The following is an 18,283-nucleotide window of genomic DNA, read 5'->3' on the forward strand; positions in this document are numbered from 1 at the left end:
AGTTTTAGGTCATGGGGCACCTGGGTGGCTCAGTTGGTTGAGCATCCAATTCTTGATTTTGGCTCAGGTCATGATCCCAGGGTAGTGGGATCGAACCCTGTGTTTGGCTTCTCACTGATCATGGAGCCTGCTTGAGATTCTCTCTCCCTCTCTCAAATAAAAAAAAAAAAAGATAAAAATAAATAAAAAGTTTTGGATCATTAACAAAATGGTATATTACTCAGCTATTAAAAATAAAACACATGAAGACTAAAACATGAGGAAGTGTTCATGGTGCATTATTACATGAAACATTTAGAATATATGTAGGCTATGATGGCAAGTAGGAAAAATATTCATGTAGATAAGAGCACAAAAGTAAGTTTTACAAATCAAATAGTTTGGAAAACAAAAAGAGTAAATTGAAGGAGAGACAGTAGATGTACACAGGTTAACTGTGTAGCTGTAAAGGGGTAACGGCTGGGGTAACGGAGGTGGAGGGGGAAAGAAACGCTCCTGCAAGGTTGAAGATTTTGTGTTTGCTCATTTATGTGATTTTTTGTTAAGTTGGGAAATTGCTTTAGTTGCTATTCAGGACTGGAGAAGGAAGGAAGGGAATGTATAAGCTGAGGGTTAGAGGGAGAGAGAGAGGGAGAGGGAGGGAGAGAAAAAGAGGGAGAGAGAGGGAGGAGGAGGGAAAGAGGAAGGGAGAGGGAAAGAGGAAGGGAGACGGAAAGAGGAAGGGAGAGAGAGAGGTAGAAGAAGGAGGAGAAAAAAGAGTACGAGGGAGAGAGATGCGGAGAGAGGCAGTGCTGGCATGAAGAGGAAGGTGACCTTCAGAGCACAGAAGGAGAGGTTAGCATGGGCCAAGGAAATGAACTGGTATATGTCAGCAATTCTACCAGGAGGTCACTGATGTTGTATTTCATGTCACACTCATAACAACCATGACTTCGACATTACGATCCTCATTTCACGAGTGAAAACCCGAGGCTCAGAGAGGTCAAATAGCTTTCTTTAAACATCTATGCAGCCCATAGGCAATAGAGCTGGGATGCAGGCCTGTGCTTTTTCATCTGTGCTCTTTCCACCGTGTGACCCTTTGAGACGGTGTGCAGGATGCAGACAAATCTGTAAGAGGGAAGATGAGGAACAGAAGACGTTTTGAAAGATTAAGTTTAAACCTGATAATCTTTTTTGTGCAATTTTCATCCACTACTTGAGTTCCTGGGAACTTGCTTTCTGGATTCCATTTATAGCACAGTGCTTTGGCATAACAGAGTGTTTACTTCAACATTTCTTTATTCTACTGCCAGGACATTGGTTTTGTCTCGTCATTTTACAGTCTACCTAAATGTTTTCAATCATTTAAATGACTGTATTGCGTTTAGGTAAGTGGATGAAGAAGCTTCTTCTTTTGGCTTATCTATCTCAGGGCCAAACATCCTTGAATTCAAACATGGGGTTGCTGCTTTCTTTCCTGCAAAATCATTTCTGCAGAGCAGATCTACAGAGCAAGCAAACAGGGAAGAACCCCTTGAAGGTAAGCGTTCTAATTGCATCAGGTTCCAAGAATGTCAATGGGTTCCTGTGGACACCCCCGCCCCTGCCCCCAGTCTGACGGGTGAGGCCTCATGGAGTCTGAGAGGCAGCCAGATCCACCAGGGCCTTGTTGGTGCTGTCACACACTCCGTGGAGCCCAGTATGGCTGCGCATAAGTCAGCCTGTGTTTCTCAGAGCTCATATCAAACAGGAAAGGTCAATGTAGAATTCTGGAGAATCAGCTTCTCAGAGTGCCTCTTGAATATGGCAGTAAGTATGTCTGGGGTCAAAGGCAAAGACTATCTACGAGTCAAAAGCCTTAAGGGTCAGTTCAGTCCATCTGAGGCTGAGTCTTCCTGTAGGAGGAGTGACGGGGAAACGTAAATGCTTACAGAACTCTCAACAGCCGTCCCCTTTCAGCTCCTGGGAGGACTGAACCTGTGTGTGTCCACTTGTCCCTGAGTTCTGCCAAACAAATCGTGTTTACTTCGCACGTTGTGGACACTGTCGCTATCTTTGAAGTAAAATGGCTGAGGAAGGAGCTGAGCCAGTGCTAAAACTGCCGTCAGAGGACGTTGGCAGTCCTGTAAAGAGGAGGCAGGACCAGAACGAGGAGTGAACAGCGGTGCGTCAGAGATGAAAGGGAAGATTATCAAGTGTCAGGTTCTCTGTCCACCATGGTCTTACCTGACTTCAGTGGCCAGTGGAGATATTAGCATTGGCCAGCGTTCTGGTCTCCTACTGCTACAAAACGTAATGACTTTAACGGAAATTGATTATCATTGCTCACAGCAATGTGGGTTGACTTGGGCTCAGCTGGGCACCTCTAATTTGGGGTCTCCTATGTGGTCACAGCAAGGTATCAGCTGGCTACAGCCATTGAAAGGATCAACTGGGCTGGGTGTCCAAATGGCCCCTTCATAAGACTGGCAAATGACGGCTGCCGGCTGGGAGCTCAGGTGTACATGTGTCCTCCACAGGTGGCATGGGCTTCTTGGTGACTGGGTTCTCTGAGAAAGTGGCTCAAGAGTGAGCATTCCAAGGGACTCAGGCAAAGGTGGGAAGTCTTCTTATATGTGACCTTCAGAATTCTCAGAGCATTACTTCTGATTCTCTCTCTGTTGGTTAAGGGAAGTCATTAAGGTCAGCTTAGATCTGAAAAGTAAGAATTAAGCTCTACTTTTTGAGGCAAGGAAAAACATGCCCAAATAGTGAGGTCAGGAACTGATGGAAGCCAGATTTCAGGCATCTACTGCAGCCTGAATAAACTTCAGTCAGAGAGTAACAGCATATGTATGGAATGGAATGAAACAAATGGTCATTAAATGCTCACGATGCAACAACATCTTTGCATACATTATTACATTTGATATTTTCAACAGCCCTAAAAAGTAGTGTGGCAGATTGATTTTTTTCAGCTCCAATTCTTCACTGCGCCCTGGATGCAAGCTCTTTGCAATGTAACCTTTCAGTGCTTCTCACATGAGAAATTCACAAGGGGATTATCTCCCTGTACAAAAGCACAGGGCTTGTACCTCCCTGTACTTCCTTGACTATTGGCTTGGTCATATGACTTACTTTGGCCCATGGAAAGATAGGAGATGTCATGCAAACAGGGGTTTGAAATATGCTTGCATTGTTTCTGAGAGTATGATTGGCTATGCTCTCTGGTGCTTTTGTCCTTACCATGAGAATTCCTCCCAGGGAGGTGGTGCCTCTTCCAGCTGGAGCAGACAGGTGGAACAGACTGGAGAGCCAGCTGGACTCATAACTCGAAGCAGAGATGTTCAGCCCAGCCCAGCCCAGGTCAGCCAATTCCCAGCTAGCTGACCATAGATGGGTGAAAATAAATGCTTATTATTGAATGCTACTCAGAATCTGTGGTTGTTTGTCATTGTTGAGTAATAGAGTAGGCATTATTAGTTCCTTTTTTTCCCCCTAAGACCCCGATCAGTTTTTAAATCCAGCTAGGCTTAATCTAGCAGCCCATATTTTCTGCTACACTGATACTCCGGGAAATGGGCTAAGGTATTGTGACCAAGCTCCTACCCAGCCCTGGTGGGCATGTAGCGGGAAGCTGGAGGAGATCTGAGTGGGAAGGCTCCTCTCTGTATTGCTTCCCTAGGAAGTTCTTAAAGATTGCTGAGCACTTTCATCTTGGGGGGTGTGTGGTTTTGGGGGGATGCTGTTGCACTGAGTTTTGTTGTTTCCTGAGGAATTTCCACTGAAGAGATGAACAGCTGAGGAGGGAGGGCCCGTCTACAGAGCTCAAGCATGAAAGACAGCATTGTTGATTTGACTGCCTTGTGTGGTTAACTAAAAGACTCAGAACGCCCTGGGAAGGCGTTGGTCTCATAAAGAATAACTCTGTGTGTTTGTGATTGGGAATTTATAGCTCTAACATTGATACTCTACACAATGAGAATAAACAGAGGAGCTGGCTTTCATCTAAGACTTGGCTTTTAATATTTGTGCAGATTAAAGCTCTCTTTTCCACATCTCATGCTTGCTCTCTCAGTGAATGATGTTATGTGATGAAGTGTGTGAGAGAAATCCCTTTACCTGGTTCTGAATGGTTCCTTTAACCTCATGGGGGCTCAGTTTCCACTCAGGCATCATGATGCTTGCCTTAACTACCTAACACCATGAAGGGCAAACGACAGCCTGGATGGAGAAATAAAACCTTCATCAAACTGCCAGTGGGTGAGTGAATCTGTATATTTCTGGAAAAAAATTATTAACGGATATCAAGAACCCAGAAGGATGATTTTTAATTATCTTACTTTACATTAAAAAATTTTTTTAAATGCATTTGGGGCTTACCTCTATCGTTATCTGGCCACAGTCTGTTCAGGCCAATGCTAATATGGTTACTGTCCACTGAAGCCAGGTAAGACCTGTAGACAGAGACATCAGCAGCTCCAACAATTGTCCCTCCCATCTCTCAGCTCCAGAGTCACCACAGGTTGTCCTAGGTTCTGGGCCCATTGGCCATTTGCCATCCTCAAAGCCCCTTGGCAAGGCCTTGGTGGGATCTGACATTGGCTCAGGTTCCTCTTCAGCTCTTGGTCCAAGGTGGCATTTAAAGCCTACATATTGGCTCCTGTCTCTTCCAGATTCCTTTGAACTGACCAAATAATCCAAAAAATTGACTTTCAGAGACAGAGGAGTTACTTCTAAACCTTATCTATCTATCTCTATGGACCTTGGGAAAGCCAGTCAATCTCCTCCAGAACACTGGGGTCCTTGGAAGGGATTAGGAACCCAGACCCCCTCAGTCCAATCATAGCATTGAGAGTCCCCTCAAGAAAATGATAACATTTACATTAGAGGATTTGATACTTGAATGTCTCCTTAGCTGTGACATTAATCCGAGAAATGCTTGCAGGAACCCCATGAAGGCTCTCCTTCCCAAGTCCTCCTCCAAACTCTAGTGCTGGTTTTAGCAGTAGAAAAGACGGAAGGATGTTGTTACCTGTAGTATGATAAAGGATCAGACTGAGAGAAGTACCCACCAATTCATGATTCCAGCAAAGAAAAGAAAACATTGCCTAAACAGTGCACTTATGGGACATAAAGAAATATCCAGATCCAGGAGGCTGGAAGTGAAGGTGTAAGGAGGAGCATATTGAGAGGTAGTCAAATCTCTAATATAAAAATGATTCAGGAATGGGTCCATGCTGGCCCAAGAACATCTGACTACAGTAACAAACCTAGTTTCCATTTCACTCAGATGGCTTGCAAGACATTTCAACCACAGAGTTGTAATGAGAACTGCCATTCCAGGCAGGGAGGTGCCCAGTGCCCAAGCTAACTTCAGCACTACCACCAAAGCCTAGTAAAGAAAACTTTTGGTGGAGTGTGGACGTTTCCAGAACCAAGGCTGCCTCTGGCCAGATCTCTATCCCAATGCAAAAACTGCCATTTTCAGAATGGCGGAGGATGGAGCTGAGAGCAGGTGCTTTGGGGGCAAAGCCTGGTTCTGCTAGCTATTTCAGGGTTCTCAAGAGTAAAAGACATACAGAGTGCGATGGGCGTTCACACTCAGGCCAACCAGGTAAAGTATGATAAGAAAACAAGTATGTCGATTGCTTCAATGTTCCCCTAACTAGAGAATCCTATTAATTAGAAGACCCAGGTAACTTCAGGCAGTAAAACATAAAAAGAAAACCTTGTGCCCAACTGAAATATCCCAACCATGCTAAGGCTGTGTTTTGGAGCTTCCTCCTTACTACTCACAGGTAACACATATGAAGAAAGTTAAAGGAAAAAAAAAAAAAGAAGAAAAGAAAATTGTAGGGGAATTTTATTTGCCAAAATTAAATTGGGGGAAACTCATACTAAAGTCATTTGGAGGGATGCTCTGCGAACTCTGTTCAGTTCATTTTTTTCTTTTTTTAAAATTTTCATTAAAAAAATTTTTTTTAATGTTTGTTTTTGAGAGAGAGAGACAGAGCACGAGAAAGGGACGGGCAGAGAGAGAGGGAGACACAGAATCTGAAGCAGGCTCCAGGCTCTGAGCTTGTCAGCACAGAGCCCAATGCAGGGCTGAAACTCACAAATTGAGAGATCATGACCTGAGCCAAAGTCAGACACTTAACCAACTGAGTCACCCAGGCGCCCCCATTCAGTTGTTCTTAATAGCACTGCCGTGAAGACTTGTCCTTTGTGATTGTTTATGGTTTTCTGAGTCTGGATACTTACTTGTTTTAAACATAAAGATACTTTGTAATTACTTAGTTGGCACTGTAACTTGCAGGAACGGGTGTAAATTGAAGGAAGACAGTACTTTCTTAGTTTAGAATTCTATCAGGAAATGTTTGCCACTTGAGGATAATCATGTCACCAATGCTCATATTATTCCCACTATTGGTTGCAGATACTTATATGAGTCTGCATTTCAAGGTGATTCCATGTCCAGATGAAAACACCTAAATATTAAAGTTTTTCATATTTTCTTTTCGTGTATTTGATCTGTCAAAAATGATAGGTATGATAAGGTCTCCCCTCTTTTGTACTTTTGCTAACTTCTATTAGCATTTCCAACAGGGTTTTTTGTTTGTTTTATATACTTTGAATCTACATAATTTGGTCTATAATAAATGTTACGATTGGTAGGTCTTCAATGTGAATTGCATATTTTAGCATCATAAATGACTTCCTATTATTTTATTTACTGATTTTGCCCAAAATTGTACTTTTTTAACAATAATATTAACCCCCTAACTTTATTATTTAAAATGTACTTTTATATTGTTGCCATTTTTTTTCATGTATCAGTATTTCTTTTAGTTTCTTCTTGTCTAATACCTGGATTTTTTTTTTTTTTACATTTTTATTTATTTTTGAGACAGAGAGAGACAGAGCATGAACGGGGGAGGGTCAGAGAGAGAGGGAGACACAGAATCTGAAACAGGCGCCAGGCTCTGAGCCATCAGCACAGAGCCCGACGCGGGGCTCGAACTCACGGACTGCGAGATCATGACCTGAGCCGAAGTCGGACGCTTAACTGACTGAGCCACCCAGGCACCCCACTACCTGGATTTTTAAACAAAATCTGAGTCTTTATCTTTTAATAAAATAGTCTAATCTTATCACTTAAAAATTTTTATTTCCAAATACTTTTAGATTTTTAGAGGAGTGTGATGATAGTACAGAGAGTTCCTATATACCCTTCACTTAGCTTCCTCTGATATAAATGAACATCTTTCAGAGATCATGATGATCTTTCAGAGCATCTTTCTGAACATCTTTCAGAGAACATGATGATCAGAAGCATGAAATTTATGTTTAGGCAATATTAAAAAGATGACATTAAACAATTTAAGAAACTAACATTGCCATAATATTATTAATTAACCAGCAGAGTTTATTTAGCTTTCACCAGTTTTTCCATTAATGTCCCTTTTCTGTCCCCGGATCCAATCCAGGATCCCACATTGCGTTGACTCATCTATCTCCTTAGTCTCCTGCAATCTGTCACAGTTTCTCCTACTCCTTGGAGTAGAGTGAATTGGGTCTTCCAAAAAGATATGGCCACTCTCTAACCCTTGATGCCTGTGAATATGATCTTATTTGGAAAAAGAGTCTTTACAGATGTAATTAAAGATCTTAGGATAAGATCATTTGGGATTTAGGGTGCACCTGAAGTCCAATGACTGCTGTCCTGATAGGAGAAAGGAAAGGAAGATTTGAGACATAGAAACAGAAGGAAGAAAGCCACCTGAAGACAGAGGCTGGGATTGGAGTGATGCAGACACAAGCCAAGCAATACCAGGAGCACCAGATGCTGGAAGAAGCCAGGAGGGATTCTTCCTACGGCCTTCGGAAGGAGGTGACCCTGCTGACCCTTTGATTTCAGACTTTGGGCTTCCAAAATTACAAAAGATTGAATACGTGCTATTTTAAGCCACATTTGTTGTGGCAGCTCTGAAAAACGAATACAAAGACCTTGACAACTTTGAAGAGTGCGACCAGATGCTTTGCAAAACGTCCATTAGTTTGGGTTTGTCTGATGTTTTCTTATGATTGTCCTGGGGTTATGGATTTGGGGGAGGAATACCAGAGTGGTGAAAGACACATCATATCAGAGGGTGCATGATATCAACATGACTGGTGATGTCGACCATGATCACTTAGTTAATTAAGGTGGTGTCTGTAAAGTTACTTTTTCTTTTTCCATGCTCTGTTTATTAGAAGCAAGTCACTGAGTCAAACCATACTCAAGGGATCCACCTTCTATAACTCTGCATTCTACTACGAATCTTGGAGCTGACACACATTCTTTTTCAAGGGGGTGCCTGAGCCTGGGTGGCTCAGTCAGTTGAGCATCTGACTCTTGATTTTGGCTCAGGTTATGATCTCAGTGTTATAGGTTTGAGCCCCATGTCAGGCTCCCTGCTGAGTGTGGAGCCTGCTTAAGATTCTCTCTCTCCCTCTCCCTCTGCCCCTGTACCCAACTTGCACATGTGCATGCACATGTACTTTATGTCTCTAAAATAAAATAAAAAACAAAGAAAAAAAGAAACATTCCTGGAATGTTTTCAAAAGTTGTTAATAGCCTAGGCTTAAAAAAAATTCTTAATTCCAGTTAGTAGAAATTTCACAGGGTACTTTCATTTACCACAATGAAATAAAACTATAAATTAATAATTAAAGAACAAATAACATATTAAAAACTGAGAATTCAAGATACTGTCTTTTTGTCAATGAGGAAATAAAAATGTAATTATTGGTTATTTAAATAAATAACTATAATGTCAAACATATATATCAAACATTAAGGAAGGAGGTCAAATTACATATAGGAAGAAATTAATAATGGTAAATTTTTGTATTCTTTAACCAAGAAAAGAAAGGCAAAAATAAATTCAGTAGCCAACTCAACAATTTAGAAAAGGAACAAAATAAACTTAAGGGGAGTAAGAATTACCAAATAATATTTTGGAAAGCACAATTTGATAAATTATAAAACTGAAGTGAAGAACTAATAAAGAAACCCTAGAGCGAATTCTTTGGTTTGGAGCAGAGCCCAATGTTTAGATGACACATACTTGGTTGTAGAAGTCATCTGGATGAACTATATTGCAGCTTCAGCAGGAATCTACACCAGGAGCCAAACCTTGGCAGAGCTGGAGGTTCAGCCTTAGCCTCACATTGGACAGTTACAAGTTTCAGAAGAATCAGCTTTGAGCACTGACTCCATTGTGGGTGGCAAGTGAGAGCAGACAAAGACACCTCTTTTGAGTATCCAGATTTTCACATCAAATCAGACCTCCTGTTTGGGCACAGTGGTAGTTGTAATTCAGTAAGTTCTAGTAGCCATAGAAGAGTCTTCTAGGCTCAGTGAGGCATGTCTGGGGCTCTGGTTCCATGCAGAAGTAAGAGTAACCAATAAAACTCTTTAATGTGAGTACACCCCCAGCATAGTCAAGACACAGAAGGGGAAAGACCCCATAGAGATAAAAAGATTGGAATTTTGCTAATGTTGGAAGAGGGGTTTAAGTATGGTACTTTGAGATATGACCAGGGAGCCATTATTTGCACCATAACAGGCCAAATTATGTAAGAACAATTCATTAGAAGCTGTGACCCATTTCTGATTAAGTTACATGTTTTATTTTGCTTTGTGAAATAGACTTTTTAACGATGCTGAAATCATAAAAACATTTTCCTATTTGACCAAGGTTTTATTCTCCTATATCACTTAAGATAGTTCATTCCAAATATAAACTTTTTAGAGTTATCTTATTGATTTCTTTTTTTCCAAGTTAAGGCAATCTAACAATTATTACATAAATGAGACAAAACAATGCATCTTTGACAAACTGATTGTTAGCATGCTGTTTAATGGTGAAAAAAATGGAAGTATAAGTTGAGTATATCTGCTATTAGTTTTGTGTTTTATATTTCTCCTAATGTTCTAGCCAATACAATTGGCAGGGGAGGGGGAAGAGATGGAATATAAATGATGTAATAAAGAAAGCAACATGGTTAAATTTGTACATTTTATTATCTCTACAAGAATGACTTCACTTTGGATATAAGTTCCGAGTTCCAGAGTGTCTGCGTCATTTTTCACTTCTGACCAGCTGGCTACAGATTTAGCAGTTCCCACTGCCCCTACAGATTCAATAATTCACTAGAACAACTGAACTCAGCAAAGCATTATTACTATAACAGTTTTATTATAACAATGGGATGCAAAGCAGAAATAGCCAAAGGGAGATGCATAAGGCAAGTTTTGGGAGGGTCCCAAACATGAAGCTTTCTTTGTCCTTTCTCTCAGTAGAGCTAATACCTTTGCTTTTCTCAATAGTCAAAATTGTCACCCTCGTGACATTGATGTGGACTATTGCCAACCAGAGGAGATTACCTGAGTTTTGGTGTCCCTGGTTTTTATTGGGGTTTCATTATATAGGGATGATTAATTAAATCATTGGTCATGTGACTCAGTCTCTAGCCTCCTGGCTGTTATCATGTGACTTATAGACCCAACTGTCTAATCACATAGTTAATCTTTCTGGCATAACTTGCTCCTGTCCTGAGTCACATCATTAAGATAAATTATCAGGTGTGATCTGAGAGGACCACTACCAATAACAAAGATGCTCAATCACTTAAAAAAACACCTCCCAGGAAACTGGGACAGGGGCCAGCCAAATTCTTTATTATACACCTTCCTGTCTAGTACAAAACAGCAACCTTCCCCCATCTCAACTTTCTATTGATGGTTCTTCTTCCCTCATATTATTCTGTTCCCTTCTTAAGAGTTTTCATCATTACTCGTATTGTGTACTTATGTATTTATTGTTTCTCTTCACTACTGAATGTAAACTTTGTGAAGTCAGGCACTTTAATGGCTTTCCCCCCATAGTTTATCTCTATGCCTAGAAAAGTCTATCACATAGGAGGTGCTCAATAATACTTGTTAGATAGATAGATAGATAGATAGATAGATAAATGGCACAGAGTTGAAATGGGGTGTGCTATTGATAATGCTCTTAGTTAAGGGGGCCGAGCCATGATTTTTATTGTCTGATTTGAATCTTGTGGACCAAAGCAATACCAGGAAAGAGGATGATGAAAGCCTAATTTGAACATCTGGGTAGCAGTGATTTAACTGTAAGGTTTGGCATACTTTTGCTCTAATTTGGTTGTACTTCCTGATATTCTTGATTGGTTATTTTGGATATCTGGTGAGTGTAAAAATAAGTTAATGGATGTATGTGTCTCTTGATATGAAAGTTCCTTGGAAAATTTGACTTTAGGTTAAAATTTATTCGTTGATGTTCTAGAAGGATCAGTCGCCGGAGGTTTGGTTTAAACTGTTCAGTTACATCAGAAGTGCAGTTGGGAGGAGGTCCAGAAAGATATTCTAATAATGGGCAAGGGATTGTAACAGGATATTGTCTGCTCCTCTCTGGTGCCTCTTGGGGTTATGAAGTCACTAAAACTTCTGAAGACCCTGCAAGCCAGCCCTGCATGCTCCCTACATCCCTTCCTGACCCCAGTGGGCCGAGGCGCATAGGGCGAGCCAAAGTTCGGTATGAGTCACTTGGGTTATCCACAAGGCAGACAAGACTGCAAATGGGAACCTGTGTGACAAGCTTCCAAGCAGCGATTTCGAGCCTTGCAGAAGGCAGGCTTGGCACTAGCACAGCACAGGGACGGTGGCCTCTCTCCGCGGACCTCTTGGCATCCTGGTGCTGAGTGAACACATTTTCGCTTACTTTACTCTTCCAGGGACGTGACTCAAAGGCTGCGTGTTCCGAACCACAAGCCTCAGAGCTGAGCAAGAGGCGAGAGGTCTCTGCTTTATGTTGGAAAGAAAGGGCAGTTCTTTCCCCAAAGGTCTACCCCTTGTTTGTCTTCGTAACATTATCTTACTTCTTGTGCTTTTAACTTTTAAAACTTGTCCTTAAGTCTTGAGTTAGTGCATAAGACTATTTAGGAATATAGGCCGAGTATAAAGAATAATGACACAGCACATACCCATGAACATCCCTCCCCTCGATCTAATTTGAGGGAGAGGGACGGCATTACCGTTACCTTGGAAGCCTTCCATTTGCCCCTCCATGGACCCTTCCATCCCCCTCAGGGGTGCACAATTATAGCAAGCTCTGTGTTATCATTCCTTTGCTTTGAGTCATGGTTTTACCACATATTAAGGTATTTCTAAAATAGAATATATGTGTTGTTTAGCTTCACATGTTTTTGAACTTTATGTAAATATGATTTGCTTGGCAGGCTCAACATTGTTTTCCAGAGAGTCATGCATGTTGTTGTGTATGGCTGTGATTAATTTGGTTGTCTTTTTGTGATGTTTAGTATTCTGCTAAGTAAACATATCACAATTTATTTATCTATGCTTCTATTGACAAAGATTCAGATTGTTTCTAGTTTTTTTTGCTGTTCCAAACACTGCTGCTATGAGCATTCTTGTACATGTTTCTGGATGCCCATAGGCGAGAATTTCTTTGGGGTCTATACCTAAGAGTGGTAATGTTGGATCACAGGAAATTCACATCTTCAGGTTATTGGACAATGCTGAATTGTCTTCCAAAGCAGTCATGCCAATTCATGCCTGCCCTGGCCATGGACTGTTACTCTGTACCCCCCTCCAACACCCGATACTAGACTTTTTCAACTGCCAATAGGTTGCATATAACATGATCTATCGCTATGATTTTAATATGCATTTTTCTTATTAATAATGAAGTTAATATCTCTTCCTATCTAGATTCGCCATCCAGGGTTCCTCTTCTAGAAACATACCTGTATCTACTTTTCTACTTCTTATTCATCTTTTTCTTGTTCATATGTAGGACTTCTTTATGAAATTTTTTAAATGAACTTTTATCCACTTTATGTGTTGCATATATCTCTACTAGTTTGTGGCTTATCTTTCTGCTGTATTTTTGGTGTCTATGGATAAAAGGACACTCTTATCTTTAATGTAGAGAAATTTATTAATATTTTGCTTTATGGCTAGAGCTTTTTCTGTAAAGTTTAGCAAATCCTTCCCTCTGTCAATAGTCCTGAAGTTATTGTTCTATATTATCTTCTAAGGCTTTTTATTTTGCCTTCTTTATTTAGGTTTTTAACATAATGAAATTGTTTTTTATTTTTTTATTTTATTTTTTATAAAGTTTTTTTTTTTCAACGTTTATTTATTTTTGGGAAAGAGAGAGACAGAGCATGAACGGGAGAGGGTCAGAGAGAGAGGGAGACTCAGAATCGGAAACAGGCTCCAGGCTCTGAGCCATCAGCCCAGAGCCTGATGCGGGGCTCGAACTCACGGACCGCGAGATCGTGACCTGGCTGAAGTCGGACGCTTAACCGACTGCGCCACCCAGGCGCCCCTGAAATTGTTTTTTAAATATATGGTATAAGGCAGGGTGTCTGGTGGTATTTTCCCATTTCTTTGTATTCCATATGGCTACCTAATTATTTTAACATCACTTATGGAAGAAGCCCATCTTTCCCCCACAGACTTGGAAGGCAGTCTATATCCTATTTCAGTCACCTATAGATGTGTGGATCTATCTGCGGGCTTTCTATTTTATTCCACTGATATATTTGTATATCCCAGTACTCACATTGCATTGTCTTAACTACTATGTCTTTATGATAATTATGGTAGTTCAAGTTCACCCATTTTGTTGTTCTACGGCAGTAATTTGGCTATTCTTGACCCTTTCAAGAAGGGTCTGAGATTTTACCCTACTTGAAAGCTGTAAAGTTGCCTGCTGCAGTTTCATGGTTGACGACAGAAGACATGAGCCCCCTGGCTAAGACACAAAGGACTTTGTTAGCCACAGCACAGCAAGTAGTTTGCACTGGAGCATGTCTGTGTCAGGATTCCTTGTCCATGAGCTTCACAGGGCAGTGCATGTGGACCCAGAGGGAAGCTTGCACACACAGTGGGGTATATTACATAGTAGGGTGTAAGCTTATAGAACTCAAATATTTTATAATGGGCAGTAAACATGCCTACTTTTTGCTCTCTAAAGAGACACTATCACTATATTCCAAGACTGCTTATTATACAAACATGCTTACAAAAAAAAGTTGAGAACAAAGAGGAGTCAGTGCTTCTACTCATAAGATGTATAGAACCATCAAGGATGCATGGAGAATTGTCTTCCAACTGGCCCCTTGATCTTGAATGCATATTATAAATTTAGCTTGTTATGTCCACACATACACATGCACACACTTGGCCTGCTGGGAATTTGTTTTGAATCGCTTTGAATCTATAGATTGAGGGAGAGCTCACATTCTTTTAGTAACACGTCCTCTAATTCATAGCCATGGTTTCTCTGCATTTACTTAGTCTACATTAATGTGTCTCAATAAAGTTTCCAGAGAAGTATAGCACATATTTTCCTTAATATATTACTTGGTAAGATCATATCCTATCTTGGCTCAAATTCTTGCAGTGTCTCCCTCTTTTACCCAGGATAATACCTGAAGTTCTAACACTGGCCTACAGAACTCCTCACAATCTGGTCCCCTATTGCCTCTTTGCTCTCATCTCCTTCCGCTCTCTGTTTCACTTATTTTCCTCAGCCACACTGACTTCCATGCTGTACTTTTATTTTATTTTATTTATTTATTTATTTTTAACTTTTTTATTTTTGAAAGAGACAGAGTGTGAGCCGAGGAGGGGCAGAGAGAAAGGGAGACACAGAATCTGAAGCAGGCTCCAGGCTCTGAGCTGTTAGCACAGAGCCTGACATGGGACTCGAACTCATGAACTGTGAGATCATGAAGTGAGCCAAAGTCAGATGCTTAACTGATTGAACCACCCAGGTGCCCTCCACGCTATACTTTTAATTTGTCCAGACACACTTCTGCCTTAGCATGTAGCACTATTTCCTTTGCCCATAATGCTTTTTTCCCCCAGAAATATTGGCATGGCTAACTGCTTAATCTCTTTTAGTCTTCGTTCAAAGGTCACCTTTCAATGACGCCTATCCTACATACCTGTTAATAATTGCAAACTGCCTCTTCCCTCCTGTCACTCTTGATTTCCCTTACCCTGCTCTGCATTTTCCCCTTAGTATTTGTTATTTTCTATTTGGTAGAATAGAATTTGCTTAAGAAACATTACTTAAATTAAGTAATTTTTTTCCAAATTTTGTCGTATATTTTCCTGGTATATAAACACTATTTCAAAATAAAGTTTCTAGGGGTGCCTGGTGGCTCATTAGGTTGGTCATCTGACTCTTGATTTTGGCTCAGGTCATGACCTCACAATTTGTGGGATCTAGTTCATGTCGGGCTCCCTACTGATAGCACAGAACCTGCTTGGGATTCTCTCTCTCCCTCTTTTTCTTCCCTCCCCTCTTGTGTATGTGTGTGTGTGCCCTCTCTCTTTCAAAATAAATTAGTAAGCATTAAAAAAAAACCCAAACAAAATAAAGTTTCTATATGTTTGTTGTTGATATATAGAAATGCAGCTTATATTTGATAGCCAATTTTGTATGCAGGGACCTTTCTAAATGCCCTGATTCCCATAAATTATCTACAGATTTGTTTGTACTTTTACACAGAAAACTATGTCATTTGGGCATAAGGATAGTTTTTTTTCTTCCCTCCTTCCTTTCGAATCTTTATATTTAATTTTTTTTTCTTTACTAACTTTCAGTACAATGTTTCTAGAAGTTTTGATGACAGGCATTTGTCTTATTTCTTGTCTTAAGAGGAATGTTTTCATTGTTTTACATGATACAGTAGTTTTTATTTTCAGATAATCTTAGATTAGTTTCTTTTAATTCTAAGTCTTCTGAGAATACTTGTTTATTATGATGAATATTTAACTTTATTATGTTTATTTATTACTATTTTTGCTACTATTGAGATATATCATAAGATTGTTGTCTGTTGATTTTTCAATGTGGCAAATTACATTATTAATTTCCTAGTATCAGACCATTTGCATTACTAGGAAAAATCCAACATAGTCGTGCTGTATTCAATCTTTTCAACACGTTGCTCAGTTCATTTGCTATCAGTTTGTTAAGGCATTTTGCATCTGTAATCTGTATTCATAACAGAGATTGCTCTGTATTTTTCTTTTCCCATACAATCCTTGTCAGGTTTTGGAATTGAGTTACTCATATTCTCCTGAAATGCATTGGAGAGTACTCCGCCCTTCCCTCCTCCCCAACCTATACATTTGAATAGTTTAAGATTAGAATAATCTGTATTTTCAACGTTTGTTAAATCTCAGTATAAAAACCACCTCGGTCTGGAATTTTCTTGTGTAAAGTTTTTAAACTTCTGAACCATTTCCGTTACTGGTTGTAGAATTATTCAGGCTCTATATTTCTTCTTGGGTGATCTTTGGTAGGTTATTTCTTAGGAAATTTGGGAGCACCTGGGTGGCTCAGTCAGTTGGGAGCCTGACTTCAGCTCGGGTCATGATCTTGTGGTTTGTGAGTTCGAGCCCTACGTCGGGCTCTGTGCTGACACCTCAGAGCCTGGAGCCTGCTTCAGATTCTCTTTCTGTCTTTCTGCCCCTCCCTTGCTCGCTCTCTGTCTCTCTTCCAAATATGAACAGTAAAACAAAAAGAAATTAAAAAAAAAAAGAAATTCAACTTAAGCTTCCAAATTCATTGATATAAAGGTGTTCACAATATCATTTTATGAACATCTTTAAATCTGTGGCATCTGTAGCTCGGTATCCTTTTTTTCTTTTTAGCATTGCTTGCGAATTATCTCCTTTTTTTTAGTGTTTCTTTTTTTTAATGAATTAATTTAAAAAATTGGAGTGTACTTGACACACAATGTTACATTAATTTCAGATGCGTAACTCAGCAGCTTGACAAGTTTGTACATTATGCTTTGTTCACCGCAAGTGCAGCTACCCTCTGTCCTGTTATGTTGCTGTTACAGTATCATTGACTGTCTTCCTGACGCGGTGCCTTTTATTCCTGTGACTTATTCATCCTGGAACTGGAAGCCTGGGCCACCCCCTCCCCTTCTGTGTTGTCCAGTTCCCTACCCCTGACCCCTCTGGCAACCTTCAGTTTGTTCTCTGTAGTTCTAGATCTAATTCTGCTTTTTGTTTGTTTATTCATTTGTTTTTGGTTTTGTTTTTTAAGCTTTTTTTTTTTTTTTACTTTTTTCAAATGCTTATTTATTTATTTACTTACTTATTTGTAAGAGAGAGAAAGAGAGGGAGGGGCAGAGAGAGACAGTGAGAGAATCCTAAGTGCTGTCAGCACAGAGCCGGATGCAGGGCCTGATCTCACGAGCCCTGAGATCTTGACCTGAGCCGAAATCAAGAGTTGGACACTTAACTAAGTCACCGAGGAGCTCCTGTTTTTGTTTTTGTTTAGATTCCACTTATTTATTTTTATTTATGGTCAATTCTATCGAAAGTTTGTCAATTTTATGCCTTTCCAAAGAACCAAGTTTTGACTTTGTTTGTTGAGTCTTACTATTGCACATTTTTTTTCTATTTTATTAACTTCTGATATTGTCAATAATACTTCTTTCTTCCTACTTATTTTGGATATTTTATGCTTTTCCTCATTTTTAAAGTTGAATTTTTGACTCAATTTTCAGCTTTTCTTCTTTGACAAATAGAACATTTCAGACAATAATATTTCTTTTATCCTTTACTGTAGCCGCTACTCAGGTTTTGCGACGTACTGCCTTCCTTATTGCACAGTTTCAAATGCATTCCACTCTCATCATGAATTCTTCTTTGGCTCATTTGTTATTTAAAAATATGCTGCCTGGGGCGCCTGGGTGGCGCAGTCGGTTAAGCGTCCGACTTCAGCCAGGTCACGATCTCGCGGTCCGTGAGTTCGAGCCCCGCGTCGGTCTCTGGGCTGATGGCTCAGAGCCTGGAGCCTGTTTCCGATTCTGTGTCTCCCTCTCTCTCTGCCCCTCCCCTGTTCATGCTCTGTCTCTCTCTGTCCCAAAATAAATAAAAAACGTTGAAAAAAAATTTAATAAAAAAAAAATATGCTGCCTAATTTCAAAACAAATGCAGCTATCTTGTTTTATTTGGAAGGGAATATTTGTTCTCTTAATGAAATTGAAGTTAGAAAAATGTGTGTTTCATAATGCCAATCATTTGAAATTTTTTGAGATCTGACTTCTGTCTTAGCATGTGATCAGTATTTGCAAATGTCCCATAAGTACTTTAGAATAATATGTATTCTGAAGTGTTATACATATGTTCACTAAAATAAGCTTGTTGGGGCGCCTGGGTGGCTCAGTCGGTTAAGCGTCCAACTTC

General features: G+C 40.1%; 1 protein-coding gene across 3 annotated transcripts in view; it reads left to right on the top strand.

Moving 5' to 3' along the window:
- The window catches only part of GKN2 (gastrokine 2), a 322,064-nt gene that overhangs the window by 271,902 nt on the left and 31,879 nt on the right, over window positions 1–18,283 (top strand). Inside the window, exon 2 of one of the 3 annotated variants that reach the window (XM_040458667.1) lies at window positions 1,415–1,522. The exons of the other annotated variants lie outside the window; for them this stretch is intronic. Within the exon in view, the coding sequence (XP_040314601.1) occupies window positions 1,439–1,522 (84 nt within the window). The 5' untranslated portion in view covers window positions 1,415–1,438. The remainder of the gene's footprint in view (window positions 1–1,414; window positions 1,523–18,283) is intronic. 3 annotated transcript variants of the gene reach the window in all.

This window comes from Herpailurus yagouaroundi, unplaced genomic scaffold (assembly GCF_014898765.1).
Source record: "Herpailurus yagouaroundi ecotype Mexico unplaced genomic scaffold, PumYag 221, whole genome shotgun sequence".
Taxonomy (NCBI): Eukaryota; Metazoa; Chordata; class Mammalia; order Carnivora; family Felidae; genus Herpailurus; species Herpailurus yagouaroundi.